At 48.6% G+C, this 22,313-nt stretch overlaps 1 protein-coding gene and 1 long non-coding RNA gene across 2 annotated transcripts in view; both read right to left on the minus strand.

Moving 5' to 3' along the window:
- Window positions 1-534: 534 nt before the first annotated feature.
- On the minus strand, window positions 535-5,204 carry LOC134015482 (uncharacterized). Its single transcript, XR_009929126.1, has 2 exons — window positions 5,093-5,204; window positions 535-4,777 (listed from the first exon to the last, which is right to left on the minus strand). It is a non-coding gene; the product is annotated as an uncharacterized LOC134015482 (long non-coding RNA).
- Window positions 5,205-8,190: 2,986 nt separating this feature from the next.
- Window positions 8,191-22,313, minus strand: part of stx1b (syntaxin 1B) — a 33,696-nt gene continuing 19,573 nt past the window's right edge. The window contains exons 3-9 of the mRNA XM_062455011.1: window positions 21,238-21,337; window positions 16,576-16,650; window positions 13,150-13,223; window positions 11,544-11,652; window positions 10,597-10,670; window positions 9,161-9,298; window positions 8,191-8,302 (exon numbers count right to left, since the gene is read on the minus strand). Of these exons, the coding sequence (XP_062310995.1) occupies window positions 8,231-8,302; window positions 9,161-9,298; window positions 10,597-10,670; window positions 11,544-11,652; window positions 13,150-13,223; window positions 16,576-16,650; window positions 21,238-21,337 (642 nt within the window). The 3' untranslated portion in view covers window positions 8,191-8,230. The remainder of the gene's footprint in view (window positions 8,303-9,160; window positions 9,299-10,596; window positions 10,671-11,543; window positions 11,653-13,149; window positions 13,224-16,575; window positions 16,651-21,237; window positions 21,338-22,313) is intronic.

Consider the following 22,313-nt stretch of genomic DNA (forward strand, 5'->3'; position numbering starts at 1 on the left):
CTTGCTATTGCATCCATATTCCCCCCAACTCAGTGCGTCTTGCTTGTTTTAATGTGCTCACTTTACAATGTTTCACACCAAAAGCTCCACGGATGTCTTAAGTAAACTCCATGTGTATGTTATGTTTTCCCCCAGTTCTCAGTCGGGATCTGTGTAACGTTTGATCCACTTCCACTGCAACTTCACTTGGTCTTTGTTTGCAAATAAACATGTTTCCACACACGATGCTTTGTATTTATAGCTGGTGTATTCCCTCCAGACGGCCTTCACACACGAGTACGTTAGAGCTAACTGAGTCCTTCTGATGAAGGTGGAAGACCAGGTTGATTGCAGGAGATTACTGTAGCAACCAGTTGGTGACCTCACTAACATGATGATGTCACAGTGTAAAACATGTCATGTGTTAATAGTACAGTTGAATCACCTTCACCCAGAGAGAAAGAGAAAGAGAAGAGGAGAGAGAGAGAAGAGGAGAGAGAAGCGGGAAGAGGGAAAGAGAGGAGGCAACAGCAATAAAGACAAACCACTAAGAAATTACACTGAACAATCCTTTTCTTTATTCATTTTTTGTTATCATTTCAATATGTCTGTCGGGGTTTTTTTTGTTTGTTTTTATTTTAAATTAAAATTTGACACACTTATAAAAGACAGCATCTGCATAGAGTTGTCATCTTAAAGATCCATGGAGAAAAGGGGAGAGAGCGAGAGGAGGGGAGAGGAGATGGGGAGGGGGAAGGGAAATACTGGCACATCACACTAACTAAACAGAACAGCAAACAGCAGTACGAGAGAGGGAGAGAGAGGGACAGATAGTTTTTTACATTACGGTACGCACACATACACACACACAAAAAAAACGGGACACAAGTTGCATTTCCAGTCAAAGTTGTAGCTAACGAACGATCCAACTGTCCCCTTTTTTATTTTCAATCTCTCTCTCTCTGTCCTTTTTTTAACTCAGACAACCCCCTCTAGCTGACAAACGTAACAAGATGGAGGTCGTTTTCACCTGGCTGTGTCGCTGTCCCTGTCACAGTCACTAACTTCTATATTCACTTTGACTGTGGCTAGAATCTGCCACCATTAGCGAGTGGTGGTTGAGGTCTGATATGATATCGTCTCACTTCTGCATTTTAAAGAAAGCCCTTTTTCTTTGTATTGCACATATAGGTGGGTTTCCTCTAATCAGCCACAGCCTAGCCTTGGAGGATGGTAACACAATACAGAAGGTCTGTAGTCTAATGTTTGGGACGATCCTTTCCCGGTCAAAGAGAAGGTGGGTAACAAAATAAATGTCGTCTTTTGACCACAGACATTATCCACCTCCTGTGCTCCCACACGGAGACTACGACACCTGGTAAGATGTTAATACTTACAAATAGAGGTATACTTGAACTGTCATGAGAAATAATTAAAGACAAGCATACTTAGGAGAGGTGAACAATCCTATATCAGCCCCTATATCCTTTGATCACCTTGAGTAGACATGAATAGATAAACAGGCAATCATAGGCATTCCTCCCCTATGCCTTCTCTTAATCTATAGGTGGAGGAATTGCCATATTGCTTATTCATGATCCGTCTATTCGCATCTACTGGAGAAGCTGGAAGCTTGGAGACCAAGGGAAAAGAGGCTGAGTCCCAACTGACGAAACGTCCAATCGGGTGAGTCTACGTCCCACACTGGCCACTTGATGGTAAGAGTCCCGCCCTTAAGGACGGGGCTGGTTTGTGACTAAAGATGGTCTACCGTGTGGAAACAGAGAGCTGTTCCAGGTGGTCTGGTCTGGGGTTGTCTAATATGTGGAGACACAGAGAGAGAGCTAGTGTTCAGGGTCGGGCCTTTGCGCGGCACACTGACGGAGGCGAGCGAGAAGGAGCGGTTAGCGATTAGCGGGTACTGTGTCTGTCTAGAGATGGAGGGAAGCACTTTTCATCAGAGGAACCTCTGAACCGAATAAAACTGGTGTAGAAGGTTTAGACTGGCACACAGTTGGTCACGCAATCCTATTCTGTCTACTGCCCAAACACTCCATATAACACGTATGAACTGAAAGGATATGGATGGACAGAACATCAGTCTATGGGGAAAAGGACAGAGATCGAACCACTACACAACTTTGACAGGAACAAGTATCTCAGTAGATTTATACATGGACATGCAAGTCATTTTTTCTCTCTTTGAAGTATTTACAATAATTACATGACACAAAGATCCAGTTCAGTTTGACAAAATTGCGAGCATTCGATATTCAATATTAGTACTATTATTATGTTAACATAACTTCATTATTTCATTAAATCATTGCTATTATAATGACTCCCGTTCTGAATGTTTGATTCCTTTGCCATTCTGTCTCCCCTCAGGTTGCAAGGTTACTTTTCATTATAATAATATATTTGTTATCTATTCACTTTTAATTCATCTTAATATTGTAACCGACTCGATGAAGGTCACCTCTGAATTCTCTCTTCACGGCACCTGCCCCCCCCCCCCGCCCGGCCCCCCGCCCCGTTAGAACACTGATAAAAGCAATACTGTGGTGAAACTAGGAAAGGGTGCATCCAAATGCTAACATGAAGCTAAATAAAAAATAAAATGTTTGATTGTGGCTATTAACAGCGGCACTATTATGAGCCACACAAACAAACGAGCCTCATCAAAGAGGGTCTGGCATGTTGTGGTTGTTGTTATTGTAATCGTTTTTAATCGAAGGTAAACCTCTTCTGTGAGAACAGTTTGAAGATTGACGTGAGAAGGTCGCAATGAAGACAGATCTACTGCTATCCAAGACACATCAATCAGAAAATGGTCTGGAATCTTCTATTCATACCAAAGCAGGCGTTGGGACGCCTGCCTGGTCGAGATCAACACTATCATCAGAAAAGTTGTGGAGTGCAGTCATAGACAGCTACTGGGATGACATCAGTTCACAGTCAAGTTCAAACTCTCTCCAGAAGACGTTAATCCCACCATCTGACTAGGCTGTCTCCTGACACTAGCTTGATGGTTTCAGAGCCTTACAGACACGTTTATCCGGCTGTCGCCTGTGCGACCATCACAGTCCTTCTACCCACAGCCACAGGGTGCTTTCTCAATGCTGGGGTCAGGACACCGCTGACGTCACCTCCACACCTCAAAACGTCCCACGCTTTCTGAACAGAGAGAGGAGGAGAGGCCCACGCTTCGGGCTCGTCCGGGCCGATTCCCTCTCTGTTCACGAGGGCGGGCGTTTCGGGGAGAGACACGGCTTCTGGTGTGAATCGATAAGTAGCCAGATGAACAGAGAGATAGTTGAACATGGCCGTCGTCTTCCCCCCAGGTGTGGCAGCAGAGAGAAAGCAGAGCAACCGAGTGTGGAAACTACAGGGTGCGTCAACTTCTACGTTTTAATCCGCATCATTAAACCAGTTGACATGGCGATACGAATATGACACATGAAAATGTATAACAAATAAATAAAATAAATAATAACGTCTCCATAGGACGCAATTCTCTTTTCACTATTCCTACCACAAACTAAAACTACTTCCTAGATAGAGATGACTTTAAAAGGACAACATGTAAAGTCTATTCAATAAGTACTATTGGTTGACAGACCGACATGCATTAGGATGGGTGGGGGGCAGAGACTTGGATAACATAATAACTTTGATACAACTAAAGTACTGTGATACCATTTCTCCCTTTGTGCTCTGGGCTGACTCTGTGAACACACGGGGCAAATTGCTTTGGTTTGAATTTAATTCAACAAATATAAATAAGTATTCTTCTTTTGTTCTGGTAATCTACATCGAACTGAAACCCAATGGCTATGACCCATGGACCTGCTGTCACAAAACAGCCCTCAGCTTTGTCGTGTGTGTGGAGTGTGATGCCACACACACACACGCCCGCGTCGGCTGCAGGCGTGCACACCCACGCACACATACTGTACACAGACAAACGCTCATGCTCACAGACACACGGACACACGGTACGTACGCACCAATCTTTACCAGGGTGGGAGGGGCATGCGGACAGGGGCCCGGGAGCTCACAAGTTGCAGTCGCGGCTTTAAAGACGATAAGAAAGTTTCCTCACAAGGACAGACGCACGTCGACCATAGAAGCACAACAAGCAGAGTGGTGGTGGTGGGGGGGGGGGGGGGGAATGACTAGCGGTGGTCTGGAGCGTGGGTAGGAGGGGAGGAGGGACATGTTGCACCAAAAACCTAAACAGCACCCAGAGGTCACCAGGGGGTTACCGGACACTCTCACAAGATATGGACCCTCTGGATGAACCACACTAACTCTGGTGTATGTGAAGAGACATCAGGAACGGCAGCTACCTATATAACCCCTTGACCCTTGACCCCTACACAGGATAATAGAAATAACCCATCGATAACTAAAACAGTGAAGGTGATAAGACAGTGTTTTCTTCAGAGTGTAAAGTGCGCACATGATCGAGAGCGGAAATCACCATGCAAACTCACAAAGCCCAAAGTTGCATGCCTTTCAGAATAAGGGCTCCCTAGCCATATTCCTTTTAAAAGAACGAACAAAAAAACTACAACGACATCAATATAACCCCATTATAACTGTACATGTAAGTGGTTGGACACACTAAATACACCAAAGCTTTTCAATAAACATGCTGGCCAGTGCTGAAATGACTTGAGAGACCACAGCCTCCTGCCGTCTGTGGGTGCTGGGGATCATATCTGTGAAGTATACCACTGTTTCTCCATCTGCAGCCCTACGCCCTGACCATCTCCCCCTGCGCCCTGACCATCTCCCCCTGCGCCCTGACCATCTCCCCCTGCGCCCTGACCATCTCCCCCTGCGCCCTGACCATCTCCCCCTGCGCCCTGACCATCTCCCCCTGCGCCCTGACCATCTCCCCCTGCGCCCTGACCATCTCCCCCTGCGCCCTGACCATCTCCCCCTGCGCCCTGACCATCTCCCCCTGCGCCCTGACCATCTCCCCCTGCGCCCTGACCATCTCCCCCTGCGCCCTGACCATCTCCCCCTGCGCCCTGACCATCTCCCCCTGCGCCCTGACCATCTCCCCCTGCGCCCTGACCATCTCCCCCTGCGCCGGCACAACCACAGGGGCCTTGACTAAAGAGGGTAATCGCGAGTGCAGAATGGGATTGACGGATGTATATATATTGGGTCTTGTGTTTCTGGTAGAAAACAGTGACATGGGTTAGTCCTGGGCTGTTGCGGTTGCTTAACGGGCTCAATAGAAAGCAAAAATAACGTCCGTCTGGTCATGACAAGCAGGGTTTGACGTCTCAGTTTCCCAATTAGCCAGTGGGCCCCCCCCACCGGGCCGATTTATTGACAATATTTTCATTAGTTACCTTCGTTTTAGGGCCAAAGTGAAAGGTCAGAATGGATGACAGGCGTCTTGCTAGGTACAGACTTCCTAGCTCGTTGTTATTTTCTTTGCGAGGAGTGATTCTGTTAAAATGCTGAGGATTTGTCTTCATTAACTTAATGCGTTTCACTAACTACATGAATCTGCCTTTGGTTTTTAACCGAACAACGTCAACTTTTGGCAAAAGCAAATCTCATAAACGTGATACAGTGACTAATTGTAAAACTGATAGCTGGTGCTTCACTTTTATTCTACAATATACATCTACATACTACATACTGTTGTCCTTACAATTATTTTGCATACAGGCAAAGGATAATCTACAAGAAAACACACATGATCTTGCTGTGGCTAGCATAGTCTGTCTGAGTTTTAGAAATGAACAAATAACCCCATACACTGAAATCCCATAAAGTTCCTTTAAATAGAATCTAACAGGAAACCATAATTAGGTAACTTTGTTTAGGTTAGATTGTCTAATCAAACCAAATAAATACGCCAGCAATACAGTTATTGCTTCGAAGTCTACTGAGTGCAAGGTAGATGTGGATTACAGTCTGGGGTTTAGACAGACAGAACTGCATCTCTGTACAAGACACACCAAGACTCTCATGTACGGTGGCCCAGAAAAGTCAGAAAACCTCAGCTCACCGTGCCTGAGACCACCCACAGCCAGGAAGGGAGGAGGAGGAGGAGGGGGGGGGGGTTGCTTTCTGAACTCTCTATTCCCCTTGCTCACGATTACATCTGTTGCTTTTACAGCGCTGGCATCAACAGAAGCATGGAGGCCTCAGTATCATGTTGCTGTGTTCTACTACATGTTAGAGTCTACAGCAGGACAACACACGCGTCACATGTGTTCTTGGCATGATGTCATTAAATGTGCAATCACAGAGCACAGCTCTTACACTCAAACCGAGCGATCTTCAGCAGGCTACACATCTGGAGATTACCACCCACCTTCAGGAAAACAGGATGACCTAAATACTGATAATACATAATGATGACAATTAATGTTGTACGAATGATCTGTCTATCTGTGTGGAACTGGATTATACCTGTACAGTTGGAAAACCACACCTCCCCAGATTGGCATCGCTGTTCTACTCACAGAACCCACCAGGATTATTGAATCTTATTTTTAAATGACAGGAAAGCAACAGCAAAATGCAAACTGCATCCATAAACGTCCATAAAGTAAATATGAGGCCAGACTAGTAGTCACGGACAGTTCACACACGAACACGACCACAGGAGAACAAACCACTTCCAAATAAAGACATGAGACTCTACAACCAGGGCTAGCCAGCAGGTCAAATTTTGAGATTACGTTACTCTTTTTTTTGTTTGTTTTCATTTCTTCTTTACTTTTTAATGTGTTCTTCATTTTAGAAACATCTGAAGTACAGGCGTGACAGCTAACATCTCTCTCTCTCCCTCTCTCCCTCTCTCCCTCTCTCCCTCTCTCCCTCTCTCCCTCTCTCCCTCTCTCTCCCTCTCTCTCCCTCTCTCTCTGAACTCCATCTTTCCGATCCAGTTAATTGCACTCCACGTTGGCCACCCTGGGGAGGAGTCCAGCTGGTCGGCTTCCCTTGTCAAAACTGCATAGTTCGACCATGGATCTCTCCCCAGTCCTTCAGTTTAACCCCAAACCCCTATCCCTTGCCTGTGTGTCTGAATTAGGTTTCGGCCGTGGACCAGATTAAGCTGATGGACAAGTGGGTCCCTTATCTAATCACAGGCCTGTAACCCTCCCTTCAAACAGTTCCATGGGTGTGGGCTGGGTTTTTGTCATATTGTTTGAAATCAAGACACATGCAAATTAATGCCTATCCGCAAAGTTGATCCTCAAGTCGACTAATTTGACAGGTTGATTCGAGTGTTGCAACTACAAGAGCTCCCTTGAGATACTGTTAAACCAAAACCCAAGTCAGCCTCCCAATGAAAGGTGATTGTTGTACCTAAGAAATAAGCTCCACCCATGTACCCTACTCCCCTCTACAGTTTTTGTGCATTTTGCTCTAAAACTAGCTGGAACACACACAATTTAGCAGTCATCCGCACTGTCCAGGAGACCCCTCGAAAAGAAAGAAACGTCAAAAAAATAAGAAAAAATAAAATATTTTCACATCATAATTCTTTACAGGTAGCTAACCCATGTGCTGCTTCCTATGTTCAATACATTTACATGTACATTGTAAATATTAGGTTTATTTTGTACCCTCTTTTTGTTATGTATTTTAGTCAGCTATAATGTAATGTCGGTTTTGTTCTGTATTTTTTTTGTCTTTGTGTTTTCAACCCCCGCCCGCCCCTATGACGTTATCCTTATCTCGTGTTACATCGTTTTCTCTCCGTGTTGTTTTTCTCTCTGCTGGCTGTCGGTCGTTGTCGTGGCGATGGGCGTTCTCTAGAAGCCGAGGCGTCCCTCCGATGGTGGACGCCAGGACCACCCCAGGATCACGCAACAGATTATGATCATGATCTTTTTCTGCAGGGGGGGGGGGGGGGGGGGGGGGGGGGGGGGGGGGGGGGGGGGGGGGGGGGGGGTGGGGGGGGGGGGGGGTTTTAGGAGAGGTGTTAGACTGTGTGTGTGTGTGTGATTGGGGGGTGGGGTGGTTGAGTGTGTGTGTGAGAATGTGTGTGTGGGGGGAGGGTGTGTCTATAAACATGTGCATGTGTGTGTGAGTGTGTGTGAGAGAAAGAGAGAGTGTGTGTGAGTGTATATGTGTGTGTATTCATGAGCGTGTGTGTATGTGTGTGTGTGTGGTACGTACTGCATGTGTGTGTCTGTGTGTGTATTTGTGCGTGCGTGCGTTACCTTTGCGAGCCTGGCTCTGGTATTTGACAGCCTTCTTGGTGTCAGACACAGCCCGTTCCACGTAAGTCCACTGAGTGCTCCACATTGTACTCGATTCTGTCAATCATCTCTCCCTGTCAGCCACACACAGTGTCAGCAACATCACTCGACACAGGACAGGCAGCCCAACAGACAACTGCTGACCACAGCTTTTTAGCTCCCTCACTCCCAATCTAAGTGATTCAATCATGTGTTATTACTTATAGTATTGACCTGACTGCCTAGCTGGTTACACTTCATTTCTCTTGCCATTCATCAGAATGGATGTGCGGACATAGTAAGGAAATGGACACAAAACAGCCATAATTTCTGTTTGGGAGACAAACATGGCTGTTTTGTGTCAATTATTCATGCTTTATTGGCCAGTTTTAAGTGAAGTTTGACATGATAGGCAGGGAGAGAGAGAGAGAGAAGAGACCGAGAGAGAGAGAGAGGAGAGAGAGAGAGAGAGAGAGAGAGAGAGAGAGAGAGAGAGAGAGAGAGAGAGAGAGGAGAGAGAGAGGGAGAGAGAGAGACCGAGAGCGAGAGAGAGCGAGAGAGAGAGAGGGAGAGAGGAGAGAGAAGACATTCAAACCCAGGCCAAGGCCTCAGCCTACATGGTTCACTTGCGCCCCAACAAACAATATATTTATTTTCTTGGAAGGTATTTTGAGTGACAGGGTTAGGTTAGGGTTTGGGAAATTGTGTACCTGTTTTGTTTTCTGTCCCAATCTAACCTTAGAACCAAGCCCCTGTTCACTGCAGCCTCCTTCTGACTTGTTAAACCCAGATCCTCACTGTGATCTTACACATGGAGCCACCAGCCTGCACTTCCTGTGTTTCTGGCAGATGTGAGCATGTAGCTGGGCCCTGGGCCGGGGGGGTTCCAGAGTGATGGGTGGAGGAGAGGGAGGGGAGGGAGGGAGGTGAGGGCAGGGCTGACAGCCTCTCACCTGGCTCTCCACCAGCATGGCCATGTCTACAAACATGTCGTGCAGCTCCCTGATGCTGTTCTCCAGCTTGATGATCTCAGTGTGTCGTGTCTCGATCTCGTTCAGGGCCTGCTTGGTCATCTGGGAATCCATCTTGATCTGGAGGGCCAGGAGAAAGGGAGAGAGAGAGAGAGAGAGGAGAGAGAGAGAGAGAGAGAGAGAGAGAGAGAGAGAGAGAGAGAGAAGGAGAGAGAGGGAGAGGGAGGGAGAGGGAGAGAGAGGGGAGAGAGACAGAGGGGAGGGAGGGAGAGAGAGAGAGAGAGAGAGAGAGAGAGAGGAGAGAGAGAGAGAGAGAGGAGAGAAGAGAGAGAGAGAGAGAGAGAGAGAGAGGGAGAGAGAGAGAGGGAGGGAGGGAGGGAGAGAGAGGGAGAGAGAGGGAGGGAGGGAGGGAGGGGAGAGAGAGGGGAGAGAGAAAGAGGGGAGAGAGAGGAAAAGGGGAGAGAGAGAGAGAGGGGGAGAGAGAGAGAGGGAGAGAAAGCAAGAGGGAGAGAGAGGAAAAGGGAGAGAAGGGAGAGAAAGAGAGAGAGAAAGAGAGAGAGAGAGGAAAACGAGTGCAATCAGAAGTGAGGGGGTGGCAGAGAGTGCACTGAGCTGAATCTATTTCCTCAGTGGCAGTCGATTATAAAGTCTGTAAAAATAGCAATCGACATGTATTAACCTCTATGAAAATCACTATGAAAATCACCATGCAGACTCAAAAAGACAAAAGCTGCATGCCTTGGAGAATAAGGGGCTCTTTAAATGTCCCATTCATAGGCACTGCCACAATATATTTATATGATGCAATATTCTTATTCATATTGTATATTTCCCATTCCTACACTCTGTAAACTTTTTTTATTTGCTTCTATGCCTCTGTTATTTTGCTTGTACTTTATCTTTGTATATATTTTTTATTTGGATTAGATTTGACGCTGACTGTGTAGATTTTGCTTGCCATGCCACAGGAATGTCACTGTCCTGCTGTTCGATGTATGTGACAAATAATCCACTTTGGCTTTAAACATATTCCTTCAAAAAACGACATTGAACTTTTCAAATAACACGCCAGCACAAGTCTAGTACTGTTACATTTAGTCATTTAGCAGACGCTCTTATCCAGAGCGACTTACAGTAAGTACAGGGACATTCTCCAGAGGCAAGTAGGGTGAAGTGCCTTGCCCAAGGACACAACGTAATTTTGCACGACGGGGAATCGAACCGGCAACCTTATGATTACTAGCCCGATTCCCTAACCGCTCAGCCACCTGACTCCCTGTTCAAGGGCATTGCACAAATGCAGCAACAGAACTCTCGCCTATGCAGCTAGCTAGCCTGGCAGTTATGTTCATCTGTGTGCATGCCCTACGGCAGGGCCTCAGCCAATCAGAGCAGGGCTCAGGTGAAGCGGCTCTTACATCATCAGTGAAGATGGCGAGCTTGCCACTTTCCAGCATGTCCTCCAGCTCCTCGTTGGTGGTCGTTCTCCCAGCTGCAGGAGCACGCGCACACACACACACACACACGCACACACACACACGCAGACACACACACACACAGAAAACAGTTACAGCTGAGTGATGAAATGTCCACAACTTCCCTCACTGCTCTGTATGATGTGCTTTTAAAGGTTTAAATATTTAAATCAACATCCTAATTTTAGCACCACTCAAAAGAACAAGGGCTCATTTAAATAAACCGTTTGTTTCTGAACATTTAGTTATTTAGCAGACGCTCTTATCCAGAACAACAGCAAGCATCACTTAAGGCCCATTCGCTTTATTTCTACATTACTTCAATCTATCAATAGGATGTTCACCAGACTGCAGCTGATATATATTAAGTATATTATATTGATAAACAGGTTCTGCATCAGAGATGGTGCTGTGTCCATGTTGAAAATGGTGTGTATTGTCTGGGGGGGGGGCAGTATTTCAGTAATGAAAGACTAAAATAATCACTGTCTCCTATCAAGGTCAGTGTTACTGGGCCTGAAAATATCTGCACGTCTGCAGAAACCGAACAACACTGTTTCCAGTGTTCAGTATCAGTGTACACTAGTATTATCATGGACTATCTAGTCCTTTTGTTACTGTGTGTTTGGAGGGTGTGTATTTGTGTGTCGGTAGAGCGTGTGTGTGTGTTGGTAGGGTGTGTGTGTTAATGGGTGTGTGTGTGTTGGTAGGGTGTGTGTGTTAATGGGGGTGCGTGTGTTGAGAGGGTGTGTGTGTTGGTAGGGTGTGTGTATGTTGCTGGGTGTGTGTGTGTGTTGGCAGGGTGTGTGTGTGTGTGTGTGTTGCTGGGTGTGTGTGAGTGTAAGGACAGGGTGTGTGTGTGTGTGTGTGTTGCTGGGTGTGTTACTCACTGATCTCCAGCTGCCTCTGGATGCGGTCCTTGCAGCGGTCTCTGTACTTGGACTGCGTGGTGTTGTACTCAGTCATCACCTCCACAAACTTACGTGACAGCGTAGAGTGCTACGGCACACACACACACAGAGAGAGAGTAGGGAGGTTAATACACACCCAGATCCACACAACATGCCTGGGGAGGCAGGTTTGCTGACACCGCCGTTCCGTAGAACAGATCGGTGGCAGATGAGATCAATGAGGGTCTGGACGAGACAGACAGGAGCACACACACGGTCGCTTCTCCGCTCCGCAAAACAGGACTTTCATCCCCATCATGGCTGCTGCATCGGGGATGGTGCTGATTCTGCAAAGACGTCGCCCGTCGCAGAGCGCTCTCCAGCCACCAGAGGGAGGGAGTGAGCGCCACGGATCACTGACGGAAATAACCCAGGGGTCAAAGCAAGGATGGCTCTATCAGTGCTCTGGAGGGCCAGACCACAGCCAGGTCTGGTATCCTGCCTGCCTGCCTGCCTGCCCGCCCACCCACCAGGGGCTTGGGACAGACAGCCGCCCTGCCGACCGGAGGTCCAGGAACGACAGCAGATCTGGGGACTGAGGTGGGCGTGGCTCCCGTCTGAGCGGCGGGAGGTGGATGAGGAGGAGGTAGAAGGGAAGGAGAGGTGAGGACCGACTAACAGGACCAGACACCACAGGGCAGGTAGCCGGCCAGCTTGGGAGGCCTCGGGGAGGAGGGAGCTGGTCCGTCTAGACGTCTAACATGAAGTTGTTTATTCACAACAACAAAAACACGTTGACTCTCAACAACACGAACATTCGGAAAAAGTGAAAATAACTGAAAACAGGAACAGCAAATGAGCTGACTGTCAGGAAGCAGTGGGCTGGCTTTCCAGTGACAGCCAGAGAGAAGAACAGACTGGAGGGAGGAGGGCCCATGCGGAGGAGGGGGGGGTGAAGTGACGAGCTGTGATTCAGAGGATCAGGTGGTGGGAAGTCAACACGGAGAGACATCCTGCAGTCAGACAGGATGTCCTCTGGTCACCTCTACATCACATCTGTCCCTCGGCGCTAGAGAAACGCCTCCCAATCACAAATGAACTCCTGCTGGGACTGAGAGAAAGATTTGAAAGGTACGTGTTCGAGCACTCGAATGATTGATGGCGCAGGCCGTGTGCGTTGCGAAATGAAATATTTCATTTCAATAGGCGCAGCATAAAATGTCTAATGGAAATGAACTCCAATGAGGTTTTTATTCACGTTTTTTATTCAATCTCGAAAAAGCTTTGTGAAAACTCCCCGCACCAAGTTCCTCTGAGGCCGTCCAGACTGACTGAGACATCTGGGCGGGGGGGGGGGGGGGGGGAAGCTGCTCTCCTGCTACCTGACACATCTAATCTGATGTCCGTTGTTCTGTGGTACAGAACCTAAATGTATGTCAATGCTGCAGGTTCTGGCAGGTGTGCTGGTGTGGTGGGCGGGGCTCAGGTATGGTGGGCGGGGCTCGTGTGTGGTGGGCGGGGCTCAGGTGTGGTGGGCGGGGCTCGTGTGTGGTGGGCGGGGCTCAGGTGTGGTGGGCGGGGCTCGTGTGTGGTGGGCGGGGCTCACCTGTGTCTTGCGGATCCGCAGGTCTGCAGATGATCTATTCAGCCCCTCCTCCTGCTCGATGCTCTGCTCGATTGCTGCATGGGGTGAAACACAGCAGACGCAGTCAGGACGACAGAGGGGACCGAGCCTGCGGCACACAGAGACCTCCCCTCTGCACAGTGACCGAGCCTGCGGCACACAGAGACCTCCCGATAAAGAGAGAGAGAGAGAGAGAGAGAGAGAGAGAGAGAGAGAGAGAGAGAGAGAGAGAGAGAGAGAGAGAGAGAGAGAGAGAGAGAGAGAGAGAGAGAGAGAGAGAGAGAGAGAGAGAGAGAGAAAGAGAGAGAGACACAATCCAGTATGTCTGAGGATGCGCTGTGTCCCTTCTCTCACATGTATATGAGTTGCACTGTACGGTACACACAGCACAGCGTGTGTACGCGTGTCTCCCATCCATCTCCAGACCGTCCCAGAGAGCCCTCTCCCTCCTCTGGCCCTGGGCCCAGACACTCTCTCTCCTCCTGAGGACTCGGCTGATCACTGCACCTCGGAGGGGGGCTCCCTGGCATGGTCTTAAACACGACTTCACCTCTCTCTCAGCGGACGCCGATACTCATGCAGCCAGGCAGGAGGTCTGGCCCTGTAGGAGGGCAGTGATCAGGTCTGGCCCTGTAGGAGGGCAGTGATCAGGTCTGGCCCTGTAGGAGGGCAGTGATCAGGTCTGGTTCTGTAGGAGGGCAGTGATCAGGTCTGGCCCTGTAGGAGGGCAGTGATCAGGTCTGGCCCTGTAGGAGGGCAGTGATCAGGTCTGGCCCTGTAGGAGGGCAGTGATCAGGTCTGGCCCTGTAGGAGGGCAGTGATCAGGTCTGGTCCTGTAGGAGGGCAGTGATCAGGTCTGGTCCTGTAGGAGGGCAGTGATCAGGTCTGGTCCTGTAGGAGGGCAGTGATCAGGTCTGGTCCTGTAGGTGGGCAGTGATCAGGTCTGGCCCTGTAGGAGGGCAGTGATCAGGTCTGGTCCTGTAGGAGGGCAGTGATCAGGTCTGGCCCTGTAGGAGGGCAGTGATCAGGTCTGGCCCTGTAGGAGGGCAGTGATCAGGTCTGGCCCTGTAGGAGGGCAGTGATCAGGTCTGGCCCTGTAGGAGGGCAGTGATCAGGTCTGGTCCTGTAGGAGGGCAGTGATCAGGTCTGGCCCTGTAGGAGGGCAGTGATCAGGTCTGGCCCTGTAGGAGGGCAGTGATCAGGTCTGGCCCTGTAGGAGGGCAGTGATCAGGTCTGGTCCTGTAGGAGGGCAGTGATCAGGTCTGGCCCTGTAGGAGGGCAGTGATCAGGTCTGGCCCTGTAGGAGGGCAGTGATCAGGTCTGGTCCTGTAGGAGGGCAGTGATCAGGTCTGGTCCTGTAGGAGGGCAGTGATCAGGTCTGGCCCTGTAGGAGGGCAGTGATCAGGTCTGGCCCTGTAGGAGGGCAGTGATCAGGTCTGGCCCTGTAGGAGGGCAGTGATCAGGTCTGGTCCTGTAGGAGGGCAGTGATCAGGTCTGGTCCTGTAGGAGGGCAGTGATCAGGTCTGGTCCTGTAGGAGGGCAGTGATCAGGTCTGGCCCTGTAGGAGGGCAGTGATCAGGTCTGGCCCTGTAGGAGGGCAGTGATCAGGTCTGGGTTGCTGGAACACCCTGTCTGGGCGTGGGATGGAGGGGGGGGATTCTCTCTCGGGGAACCAGGAAGAAACCAAACGACTGATGTGTTGACGAGGACGGGGTTGTGTTCTCCTTTGCGATTCACGTAAACATTATAGGAAGGAAAAGGAAATGTTGGGCCATCTAAAAAGACAGGGTTAGATACGTAGCCTGCGAGGAAGACATGTGCGGTCGACGTTTGTTTAAAACGCCGGCCGACTCCGTCCAGGCGCCATTTTGTCTGTGCTCAGTTTGGGCTGTGTTGGCTGAGTGTTACTATGAGACGTGAGGCCCTGGCATAGCAGCACCATATTGTTGGATTTAGAGGTGCAAACTGATATGTGACCTGACATGCTGAGAGAGGGGGTGGGAGGGGGGGGGGCGGGGGGTGTGGGCCGAGGGCTAGCGTCACAGCTGGGCGACATCAGTGACGCGGCCCGACTCGCGGGCTTGTTTTTCACAGCACGGCCCTGGGGCGTCGCAACTCACCACCGACGACAGAAAACCCTGACGTCCCTCCTGAGATCACACTTAAACCAGACAGACACCCGGAGAGGGGAGCTTCCCTCTTAGAGAGACGGACAGACGTGTGCCGGGATCGACGGACTCAAGGGGTCACGACAGCGCGTGTCTCAGAGCCCGTTTCATCCGTTCTCCTCCAACCCAGGCCAACCCCTCCATTGTGTGCCATGAATCTCCAATGAGAGAGGAAGTTCCTCAGATCAGGAGTATTCCGGTCCAGCGCCAGAGAGGAAGGACTGTTAGCGACGAGGAATTTCTGCAGAGCCCGAGTTCTGCAGGGAGGAGACACCATGAGAAGCAGCTGGGTGTTTTTAGAGGACAATCACAGATAGACCTGGTGGGGATTCCAATTATAGCCATATCGCTACCATCGCAGCTATTCTCAGACAGCGCTACCAGTACCGCTGTGTGTGTGTGTGTCTGTGTGTGTGTTTGTGTCTGTGTGTGTCGGTGTCGGTGTCGGTGTAGTTTCGTGTGTGTGTGTCTGTGTATGTGTGTCTCTGTGTGTGTCTGTGTGTCTCTGTGTATGTGTCTTTATGTGTGTCTGTGTGTGTTTCTGTGCGTGTGTAGTGAGCATGTGCAGTAGAGTTCTGGGTTGAATCCCGGTATAGATAAACCCTGGGCTCCACATTAAAGCAGCTATGTCCTTGAACGCACACAGCTTGAATGACTGGCTTGATGGTGCTACAGTTCAACTGTTCCCCTCTGGCTTCCACCCCTCATTCTCCTCTCATTAAAACTAAAACCCTGAGATAGCGAGGCGCTGACCTCGCTTGACTCCACTACTGCCTTAGATCTGGAACTGGTCATGATTTCTTTAAACACGGAGGGATGAAGACGTTCTCTGATTTAGTACGCGTTCAACGAGGTCCGCTGTTTTGTTTTGTTTGATTTCTGTCAAGTCAGCCGTTGGTGTTGTTGTGAAGCCTGAGTCACTCAGAACCACCCTGGTTGTCATGGTCCGCTGAGCAAGACTGAGAGACTCTTAAAGGTCTAGACGAGGGGTGTTCACCCCTGGTCCTCAGGGACCCCCTCTCCTGCATGTTCGAGATGTTTCCAACACACCTGATTCAAACGAGTGGTCGTTTCCAGGCTTCCACAGAGCTTGACAGCAACCAATGAATCCGGTGTGCTGACCAGAGGGGTTTAATACCCCTGGTCTAGACTTCACTTAGAAAACCCTCTGGCCCTGTTCGGATCAGCAAACACAGGGCGTGTCCTCTGCCCGTCAGAGTCGCTCGACCTTCATATTTACCTTTTAATTTTGAGCGGACTTTATTGGCTGTCTTCTTGATGTCAGCTGTGAGGTCCTCCAGTTCCTGCTTGGTTTCTGCGGAACGGAGAGAGAGGGGAGAACAGGATGAGACGCAAAATGAAAACCCATCTGGGGGGACTGGGTGTGAGTCAGAAGGAAGCACTGAGAATGCTTGTGTAATGTATGTGGGGAGGGAGGTGTGTCATTGCTTCACCGTTCATCCATGCATGTAAGTGTGCACATATCTGTGTGTGTGTGTGTGTGTGTGTGGTGGATGTGTATGTGTGTGTGTGCGTGCGTGGTTCAGCTGCAGTGCTTGTACTGATTTATGACCGCTGCAGTGCCATTCAGTCAGTGAAACCAGCTCAGCCCTTTCTTTCTTTCTCTCTCTGTCTCTCTCTCTCCCTCCCTCCCTCTCTCTCTCTTCCTCTCTCCCTCCCACACAATCACTCAATCTTTTCTTCATCCTCCTCCTCTCCATCCTTCGCCCCCTTGTTCCCTCTATCACTCCTCCCTGCCTCCTCTACGAGCCCCCCATGGTTCTATCTAGTTCATAGTGTCTGTGTTGCAGACCACTGACAACATGTACCAGACAACATGTAGCTAGCTGGTAACACAAAACCATAAGCAGAATCGGTTAAATGACGACCAATTAAATGCGTCCACCTGTTGTCATATCTGTCTAATGAGTTTATCACTTGATTTTTCTCCACGTTGCAACTTGGCAGGATGACCGTTTGGTAAAGGAAACGTGTTTTCATAGATGAGCAGAAGTTAGGTCTGATCTACAGATTGAGGGTGTTGTCGACTCTAAATCTAAAGAGAGGATCAGTAGCTGCTTGGCTGAGATCAACCAACATCCAGGACTCAGGACCAGCGGATCAACTGCCAGACACAGTCAACATTTAACGACGTTTCCTGGCAGAGTTTCACCAACAGTCCCAATTAATAGTCTTGGTGAATTGTATATAGGATATGAAAAGGTTGGATGGTTGATTCAATTTTTCTAATTCTTACCTTGTTAATTAGTGTTGTTATTGTTGATAAGTATAGCAGCTCATATAGGTTAGGATTAGGATAGGTGGACAGAGATTTTCAAGAGGAACAGGACCCAACAAGTCCAATAGTCTGTACTTGTTACAAATGGCTCAACTTGAACTAATCCAAACACACCTACGACAGACACTTGAGAAATGACACCCACACAGAAACAAACACATCATCATCTTCTAATTTTATCCACACATTAGGATATTAAATTACAGACATTACAGTTGAGTACTGAATCAACACTGAAGCCTTTTTCATTTGGGTACATGTGATGGGTGTATGTCTAGAGCCAATTAGTGCTAATCAACATGTAATTACGAGGCTAATTCAGTATAATTCCTTGCTAGCTGTTATCAACAAACAGACCAGACAGTATTGAGTTGTGTCTGGTATTTAACAGGTTAACAGCGTTATGTGTGTCCTGTTTTAACAGGAAGTGTCACTGTAAGGATGTTAAAGGTGTCCTGTTTTAACAGGAAGTCTCACCGTGAGTATATTAAAGGCGTTCTGTGCCAACATCGGGCCTTTACATTGTGTCTGTCCATCGATTCTCCCAAAACAAGACGTGTCCTATGTCACTGAACTGGCAACTCATATTTGCACACAGCAACACCTCTGCACGGGTCAATACTGCTGTCTGGGAGCGGCACCTGCAGCTATATCTCTAACACTCCCGCCATGACTACACACACGCTCAGGGGCGCCGCAGACATATTAGGACCCCTCCCCATTTTGGTTATGTCTGTTTTTTAATTCAACACATTTTAATTCAAAGCTTTTGGAGGGTCAGTGCCCCTTTAACACGCCTGCACACTGGGGCCCTGGGTAGTCAGCGCCCCTTTAACACGCCTGCACACTGGGGCCCTGGGTAGTCAGCGCCCCTTTAACACGCCTGCACACTGGGGCCCTGGGTAGTCAGCGCCCCTTTAACACGCCTGCACACTGGGGCCCTGGGTAGTCAGCGCCCCTTTAACACGCCTGCACACTGGGGCCCTGGGTAGTCAGCGCCCCTTTAACACGCCTGCACACTGGGGCCCTGGGTAGTCAGCGCCCCTTTAACACGCCTGCACACTGGGGCCCTGGGTAGTCAGCGCCCCTTTAACACGCCTGCACACTGGGGCCCTGGGTAGTCAGCGCCCCTTTAACACGCCTGCACACTGGGGCCCTGGGTAGTCAGCGCCCCTTTAACACGCCTGCACACTGGGGCCCTGGGTAGTCAGCGCCCCTTTAACACGCCTGCACACTGGGGCCCTGGGTAGTCAGCGCCCCTTTAACACGCCTGCACACTGGGGCCCTGGGTAGTCAGTGCCCCTTTAACACGCCTGCACACTGGGGCCCTGGGTAGTCAGTGCCCCTTTAACACGCCTGCACACTGGGGCCCTGGGTAGTCAGTGCCCCTTTAACACGCCTGCACACTGGGGCCCTGGGTAGTCAGCGCCCCTTTAACACGCCTGCACACTGGGGCCCTGGGTAGTCAGTGCCCCTTTAACACGCCTGCACACTTCTCTCTACTGGAGTTCTCCAGGCTTAGTTTATAGATTTGGGCTTTTTGAGACTAATACCTCCCCACCCGGGTAGCTACATAAACAATCATGCGTCAGATAAACCTACAAAGAACTTCAACAGTAGATCTGGGCTGCAGCCCTGTAAGCTGTCCTCAGAGCCAGGGGTGTATTGATTGAGCTCAGCTGTTGAAGTTGGGGTTGTCCAGTTGACACCGTCCGGACTAATGTGAGGATCGATTTCTGTATAACCTTCACATTTATAGGACATCCTCAGGATTTTCATCTACTTTTTTATGCTGTAAGGACCTTGTTGGAAAAGGAATCAAGAGAGAGAGAGAGAGAGAGAGAGAGAGACAGAGAAAGAGAGAGATAATAGAGAAAGAGAGAGCGACAGAAATAGAGAGAAAGAGAGAGAAATGAGAGAAAGAGAGAAATGAGAAAGAGAGAGCAACAGAAAGAGAGAGAAAGAGAGAGAGAGGAAAGAGAAATAGAGAAAAGAGAAAGAGAGAAAGAGAAAGAAAGAACATTTCCTTGTTGTCCCTTTGCTAAATCTACTCTGATTATAGACCTCAACATTCACAATTCATTAGAAAACAGCTTAGTAGAAGCTGAATAACCACCTCTGCAAAGTTGGTTCTGACGATGCTCGTAGGCGTGCATCCGCATAGCCTACATGTCCCAGCATGCATTATTCAATAATGTACTTTAGGATGCATTTTAAATCGTTCTACACAGCATCCAGATGTTTTAAATATATAAAGGAACAATTCAGACTGTGTGCTACACTAGTTCAATAATTAATTGAATGTTATGAACAGAATATTACTTATAATTTCATTATATGAAGTGAAGAAGTAATATATCAAACACATTAAAACCAGACATCGACAATACACAGCACAGGACAAAACAAGTACTGGTTAACTAGTTAACCAGTTAACCAGTAACCACTTAACTCACTCACGAACACTCATCGCCATTAACTAGTCCGCTGAGGCGACTTCTTCATGAGGCATGCATGGAAAGACGAAGGGTGAAAAGACAAGAAGGAAACACACACAAGAAGAAGAAAAAAACAGCATTCTCATAAACGGACCACATAACATAGGACATGAACGTGCAGAACAACACATATAAAATGTTGAAATCATAAGGCAGAAATAGCATGCAAACACAATGCGAGGTTGGCGCTGCATGCATAATCCGGTGCATGTGAAACGGAGCATAATTCTGGACGATTCCGTGACGGGGGAGATGGCCGTACAGGGTGAATCGACCCAGACTAGCGCCTGTCTGACTGAAGCTAGAGCTAGCCACGAAACACGTCTGATGAGGCCCTGGCGTTATCACTGAGAGTTTTGCTCAATCCAGTTGAGTCACATGCAGTCTAGGTCACAGAAAACTGTTCGGGACATCTCATCTTTCAAAGCAGATCATTATAAAGAAGCCATTTTCTGGATAAAATCTCTGTCTTTCTCTTTCATGGTTTTCCACTAGACGATAGAGTCAGTTTCTGTTTTAATGTGAAGCGTAGTCCGATTTTAGAAGCTGAAGTTGTAGAGCCATATGATTAGATTTACTAACCCATTTGGTAAAAAAGGCTGAGGACCATCATTTAATATTCAAGAGAATATTGTGGTTTGATCATTAAAGCTTGTTAAACGTTTATTGAGCTTGGATGCAGCTCATGAGGGCTTGGTGAATAGTGATACATGTTGACTTATTTTAGCGGCCTATACAGGATCAGAAATGTCATAAATGGATTAATCATCTATTTCATTTACGTAAATACATATGCATGTTCATGACTATACACACCAACGCACAGTTTCAATCCAGTTCTAGGTTTTTGTCCTACGGCTCCGGACTTTTTCACATCTGAGAGTTTAAGTATTTTTCTAGCCTACTTAATATATATCTGAGTAGCGATACGTTCTTGTTGTTGTTTTGCAGTAGGCACTATCACACAGTTGGAAAGCAAAACTGCAAATGAAACTCCACAGTGTGAGCTAATAATAATAACTGGGTCAGTTCTATGGATGATTTAGGGGATGTGTTTAGTTGTGTGCGTGGACCAAGGGAGAGCGTGCGATTGGCCGGGACTTACTTTCGTCAGGATTGGGCGCTGCCAAGATGGCGCTGTGCTGCTTCTTAACCTGTTCCACATCCTCTGACAGCTTTTCTATACAGCCCCGGATCTCTTCCACCTGCGCAGGAAACATCAGCGTGTTAGCTTGCCGGCTGTGTGTGTGTGTGTGTGTGTGTGTGTGTGTGTGTGTGTGTGTGTGTGTGTGTGTGTACTGTATGTTCCATATCCTTGAGGGTTTAAGTTGGTTTGAGGGGCAGTTCTATGGGTGTATGTGAAGCCCTCTGTGACATGGCTTGCGAAACAGGCTACACAAATACATTTGATTTGATCCACGTTTCAACTGATTGACATAAACTGGGGAAGCCAGAGCCGAGAACAAGCGTTTCCTGTTTCCTCCTCATAATTGGACATTAGAAGCTTTTTTCTCATCTCGACCTGCGCTCTCCTCACCGGCACAGTACAGGTTCTGTGTTGTGTGGGGGAACCAAGGACTACGGACCCTGCGACGGGCCAGGGAGTCAGATGCTGAGTCATTGGCTGGCAGGAGGAGCGAGTGGATTGGCTGTGTGGGCTGACTGACAGAGCACCCTGGGATCTCAGCCCTCAGGCCAGCGCTGTGTCTGCTGTCGACTGCTCATGGTCATGACCTCCAGAGCTGCGTTCTCCTGGTTGTACACCAGAACCTGGGATGGTCCTGGTTGTGTTGGGCAAACGTGGACATTTTGGCATCATTCTGTACGGTCCTGTGATGGAGGAAAGTGTCTTGCAGGGTGTATCTGTGCATCTGTGAACCTCTTTATCTTGCCTACAGAATTTCCCCACCTAGGGATGAATAAAAAGAGTTTTCTAATCGAATGTTTCCTTATCTCTGGTTCCATGTGTGCTGTATTTTGGATGTGGGGACATTTCAGGGAAAATACTGTGTTGGAGTATTTTAGCTGGCAACTATGCTTTTGCGTTATTTGCAGACAACAGCAGATATTCTCTCTGCTGCTGCGCTCTGAATCCCAGATGGCTGTCTGTGGCAGGAGGAGTCCTCCCACAGTCCTTCATCCCCTCTCCTATCCAGGGTCCAGAAGCCACATCCTGATACA

This window comes from Osmerus eperlanus, chromosome 2 (assembly GCF_963692335.1).
Source record: "Osmerus eperlanus chromosome 2, fOsmEpe2.1, whole genome shotgun sequence".
Lineage (NCBI taxonomy): Eukaryota > Metazoa > Chordata > Actinopteri > Osmeriformes > Osmeridae > Osmerus > Osmerus eperlanus.